Source organism: Calidris pugnax, unplaced genomic scaffold, assembly GCF_001431845.1.
Source record: "Calidris pugnax isolate Ruff unplaced genomic scaffold, ASM143184v1 scaffold138, whole genome shotgun sequence".
In the NCBI taxonomy this organism is placed as follows: Eukaryota; Metazoa; Chordata; class Aves; order Charadriiformes; family Scolopacidae; genus Calidris; species Calidris pugnax.
The window spans coordinates 522439-527615 of NW_015090858.1; the positions used below are offsets into that span (position 1 = coordinate 522439).

The 5177-nt window shown below is 58.2% G+C and overlaps 1 protein-coding gene and 1 pseudogene across 1 annotated transcript; both read right to left on the reverse strand.

Moving 5' to 3' along the window:
- Positions 1–779: 779 nt before the first annotated feature.
- Positions 780–3154, reverse strand: LOC106889194 (vacuolar protein sorting-associated protein 29-like). Its single transcript, XM_014943985.1, has 4 exons — positions 3112–3154; positions 2559–2747; positions 1794–2029; positions 780–1273 (listed from the first exon to the last, which is right to left on the reverse strand). The coding sequence occupies exons 1-4, from the start codon at positions 3112–3114 to the stop codon at positions 1156–1158; spliced, it is 546 nt and encodes a 181-aa protein (XP_014799471.1). The 5' UTR covers positions 3115–3154; the 3' UTR covers positions 780–1155.
- A 1110-nt stretch (positions 3155–4264) lies between these two features.
- Positions 4265–5177, reverse strand: part of LOC106889182 — a 9669-nt pseudogene continuing 8756 nt past the window's right edge.

The window sequence follows — 5177 nt, forward strand, 5'->3', positions numbered from 1 at the left end:
CCCACGCCGATGGGGCTGGGACATGCACCCAGTCTCCCTTTTAAGCCCCATGTACCTGGGCATGGCTCCTCCACAGAAATACAGCCCCACAGCATTCATAAGCATCTCCTGTGCCAGGTCCCTCCCTGCCCACAGCAGTCACCTCTCTGCCTCTCCAAGGTCACTGTGCTGCTGGCTCCCTGCGCTGCTCTGCTCGGAATCCAGGTCCTGCCTCACACCAGGGCACCACAACCAGCTTCCTCTTGGGAGCCACAAGACTGAGACCCGTGGGATCGATGTGTCTGGGCAAATACTCCTCGGCTCGTGTTTTGGTCAACACAAGCTTAGTCAATACCTGTGCCAAGGGATGGCAGGGACACACCCCCAGCCACCCTCCAAGCATCCCTTTGTGGCAGCACAGCTCCTCCAGCCACCCTCCCCATCCCTTCTACTCTGGCCCTTCTCCATGGGGCCCTGCGCAACCCACAGCCCCACACCACCACCCCATTCCCACAGCGTACCCCACGAGGGCAAGGAGACCCTGGCTCCCCTGGGCTCTGCCAGCTCCGGAACACAAGGACAAATGCCCAGCTCCACCACCCCAGCCCTGCCTCTGCCTGGCCCTGCTGCCCCCAAGCAGGAGATGGGACGAGTCTGCTCAGGCAGAGTCTCAGGCACCCCTGACAGGGAAAGGTTTCAAACCAGCTGCAGCCAGCAGCCCCCTTCCAGCCCCCAGAGCCAGCTCACACCACGTTCCAGCCCCCCTTCACCTTTAAGAAGCATAACGAGTAGGACCTGGACACGTGAAGATAGAGATTTATTATTCTATGTTTGTTTTACAGAAGAGGCTTGATGCTGAGCTGCTGCCATCACCCTCTGTGACTCCCTTAGGCCAGGAACACAACAGCTCCTCCTTAGACACGGGATATTTTCCACAGTTTCATTCGTTCCCAGTTCTGGTTGGGAACCAAGACTAACATTTCGGGGTTTGGCGGTTTTTTTTGTTTGTGCGTTTTTTTGTTTTGTTTTCCTCCACAAGCAACCAAGGGTTGTGGTGGCTCCAGGGCCCCCCGCCGCAGCAGCAGCGCCCCCCCGCGGCCTGTCTCCGCTTCGGCTGAGCAGGGAAGAGCAGGAACAAAAGGCAGCGACAAGTCAACACGCGGGTGTGAACCCGATTCAGTCCTTCTTGAACTCAATTCTTTCTACTTTCACCTCGTCTCCGATTAGTTGGTACACATAAGTCACAACTGTGGAAGCCTGGATGTCCATCAGTACAAACGAAGGGATGGCATTCCTGGAAAGAAAACATACTTTGTCCATCTTCCCAATTAGCTTATACTCCTTGCTATTAACGTACCTTATGCTCATGTGGTTGCTGAGGGTTGCAGAGCTCTAGGAAACACTGCAGTTTGCAGGCAGTATCTCCAGCAGAGTCACACTTAGCCCAGAACAGCCCTCTGGGCTTCTCAGCAGCCTAAGTGGGGTCAGGCTCAGACATTTGGGCTGGCAGTGCCTCCAGAAGCGTGACTGCCTACAAAATATTAGCATGCAGCTTCTGGGAAGGCACCAGAAAGCAAAACGACTTCAAGAAGCTGCTGCAACTCCCCCCTCTCCAGCCCCAGGCACACCAGTGCCGGGCTGTCCTGCCCAATGCACAGGCCAAGAAAAACCCTGTAAGCCAGGGGAGCCCCACTGCGTCCCCCGGGAAGGGGGGAGCTGCCCTCCTGCTCCTCACAGCCCCTCACTCACGCCCGGAGATGGACAGACACATTTCAGGTGCTGCACTGGGCAGCCCAGGGCCCCCCCTTGCTCACGTTTCCAAAGCACTGTAGGCTCCTGTAGCTGATCCCGGGTTGATGTAGAATTTGTTTTCATGTTCAAACGCCTCAAATCTGTGTGTGTGTCCCGAGATGAGAATGTCCACATCCAGTTGCCTCTGCAGCAGCACCAGGCTGGCCACATCACCCCAGGGAATTACTTGATGGCCGTGAATCAGCCCGATTCTAAACTGCCCGACAGTTACAACCTTCTCCTCAGGATAATTCAGGCTCTGAGAAGGAGAAAGGCACAGACTACAGATCAGACACCTCACCCGGGGTCCTACATGCTGAGGCACAAACCCTCATTTCACTATTCAAATGCACAAGCCTCTTTCAGTGTGCAAACCCACTGGATGCTTGTGCCACACTCCAGTAAAAGCAACTGCAGGGCACAGAGTGGGGAATTTGCACACAAACCAGGCCACCCAACAGTAAATAAACACACACACAAGCCCACAGTTCCTGCAACTACACAGTCAGCTGGAGGATTCCAGAGGCCTCACAGGAATCACAGACTTATGTCAGAGTTCACACAAACCAAGCACATGTACTGCCCCCCCCACACCCTGTCCCCTCTGCTGCAATTGTAACAAGAAGGGTCTAGAAGATAATTTCTGTTTTAGTCTTACTCATCCCCACTTCTTACCCTGCTGAATTACAGTTCAGGAATCACTAGTCCTGAACCTCCCCAGGTTCCATCAAGACAACTACAGCCTGCAGGAGGGGATGCTGAGGAATTAAGGGCAGCCAGAACATTACCTCTGCGTCCCCCCTAACAACGTGGATGTCCCCAGCCAGAGTCCTGAGGTAGTCGTAGCTCTCCTTGGTGCAGAGGTTTCCCGTACACAAGATGTGCTGAATCTTTCCAGGAACCAGCAGCTTCTTGAACTTCCCCGGCAGACCCCTGCACCGGTGTGGGATGTGAAGGTCCCCTAACACCAACACCAACTTTGCACACAGCAGGAGGAAAGAGAGAGTTTTAACCCAGAGTTTACTTAACAAAAGAGCACAAAATCTTTCTGCCTCTCGAGGGCGTTCTCAAAGCCCGGAAAACCATCACAGGCCCAGCAGGGACTTCTTTCAGATTCAGCTTTGAGGAAACAACCCCGCAGCGTGCCCGAGCTGCCCCGCGGCCTGCTCCCCCCGGGAGAGCCGGGCGCCCTCACTCCCTCCCGCACGTAGTGGGAGAGGAGGCAATGCGCCGCCCGGGGCGCACCAAGGCGGCGGGCTGGGCCAAGCAGCCTCCCCGCGCTGAACCTGCGGGCCCGGCGGTGGCGAGAGGCGGCCCCGGGCCCCCTAGGCCCCCGCTCACCATCCTGCTCCCCGCGCAGCTCCGGCCGCCCCGTTACCACGACGCGCACGGCGGTAACCAGGAAGTGACGCGCCTCCTTTTCCTCCCCTCTAAACCAATGGCAGCGCCAGCAGCTCCCCACGTGACGCCGGCGGGAGGGGGGGGTGTCCCCGCAGGACTGGGCATGCGCAGTGCGGCGGCGGGGGGGGCGGTCGGTCGGTGGGTTGTTAATGGGGTCGGTGGGATTTCTCCGGGGAAAAACCGCATTCTCCTTCTGGGCGGAAACGGTCGTGTAAAGCGCCCACAAGCGCCCGAGCGGTTAAACGTGTCCTTCCCCCCTCGGGCGCCGTGGGGCTGTGTGGGGAGATGGCGACGGGGGGAGGCCGTGGGGAGGCGCTGGGGGCCGGAAGGGGGACAAGTCCTTACTGGGGGGATGATGGAGCAGGGTGCTGCAGACAGGGGTCTCCAGGGGAGCTGGGCTCTGCCAGGGCTGAGGGACACGGCTCCATCCTGGCCTGAGAGACCCCGCTGGGCTGGACACCATCGCGCCTTGGGCTCCCCCTACCAGCTCTGCTGCCCCAGGGCACGGCAGGGTGCCCATGGGGGATGCCCGAGGGGCTTCTGGGGACACCCCACGTGTAGAGTCCCAAAATGGTCTGGGTTGGAAGCTCATGGAGCTGAACCACCATGAGCTTTAGGCTCATGGAGTCCAACCACCAACCCAATGCTGCCAAAGCCCCCGCTAAACCATGTCCCTCGGCACCACGTCTACACCATGTAGCTGAGGAATAACCTTTATTATCAGATGAGCCAAACCGCGCCGACCCCCAAGCTGGGATGAAGCCCGCGCTGTGCCAAGAGCTGGGAGAACCCCAGACATCCCAGCCAGGGCAGAGCTCTCCGTCCTCCCAAAGCAGTGGGAGATCCCCGCTCCTCCGCCATCCTGGGCTGAGCCGGGGCAGGTCTCACGCCGTGCTGGGGTGTCTGGTGCTCCGTGAGGGATGTTCAGGGCTGAAGTTTGGGGTTGCTGCACCTCGCAGCCCAGGGCAGTGCTGCTGGGCTCCCTCAAGCACACGGGGGGGGGCTTTTTCCATCCCTGCCCTTCTCCCTGCTGAGGGCTTGGCGTCAGGGCTGCAAGGGAGAACACAGGGGGCTTTAGAAACGTTCCCCATTTCTAAAAGCGGCTGAAGGCAAGTGAGAGGGAGCAGTAATAGCTGCCGTTGTCCTCATGGCGGGCGGCTGTGATGATGAGGATGCAGGCGTTGCTGGCGAGGTCCTTGGTAGCAGAGAAGCGGTCGGGAACCGTGGCGGGCTTGTGCTTGTCCCGCTCGGAGTTGTAGTAGAGCAGATACCTCAGGGAGTGCCCCGGGCGCTGCTGGTACCAGGAGATGCCGACCGTGCTGATGTTGTACTGGGGGCTGAGGGTGCAGGAGAGGCGGGCGGTCTGCCCGGGCAGCACCGACACGGAGGAGGGCTGGGTCAGCAAGGGCTGAGCCCTGGAAGCTGTGCACACTGAGGATGCGGTTACTGATGGGCCCGAGCTGTGTCCCCCATCGCCCTCAGCCCCACAACGTCACAGAATCACAGAATGGTTTGGGTTGGAAGAGACCTTAAAGCTCGTCAAGTTCTGACCCCCCTGCCCTGGGCAGGGACACCTCCCACCAGCCCAGGTTGCTCCAAGCCCCCTCCAACCTGGCCTTGAACCCCTCCACGGATGGGGCAGCCACAGCTTCTCTGGGCAACTTGTTCCAGGGTCTCACCACCCTCAGAGTAATGAATTTATTCCTGGTATCTACCCTCTTCCAATTTAAAACCGTTGCCCCTTGTCCTGTCAATGGACGGCACAGGGACAACACCGAACCCACAAACTCCACGTTCCTCTCATTTAACAGCATAAAGTAATTTGCACTTGGAATAATAACATTAACATGGAAACAACTGGAAAAAATATATTGATTGCTCCAAGTTTTCCTCTTTTTCTAACAAGACAGCAGAAACTGTGTTGAAAAATCAAATGGGAAGGAAGGAGAGAGCGACAGGTGTGGGAGCCCCGGGTCCTATTTCCAGCTCCGGCGCTTGCACTAACC

Coding starts and splice junctions, on each gene's coding strand:
- LOC106889194 (XM_014943985.1), bottom strand. Junction 2,030..2,558: donor TTGTTAGGGGGGACGCAGAG/GTAATGTTCTGG, acceptor TCTCCTTCTCAG/AGCCTGAATTATCCTGAGGA. Junction 1,274..1,793: donor GCCTACAGTGCTTTGGAAAC/GTGAGCAAGGGG, acceptor TTTTCTTTCCAG/GAATGCCATCCCTTCGTTTG.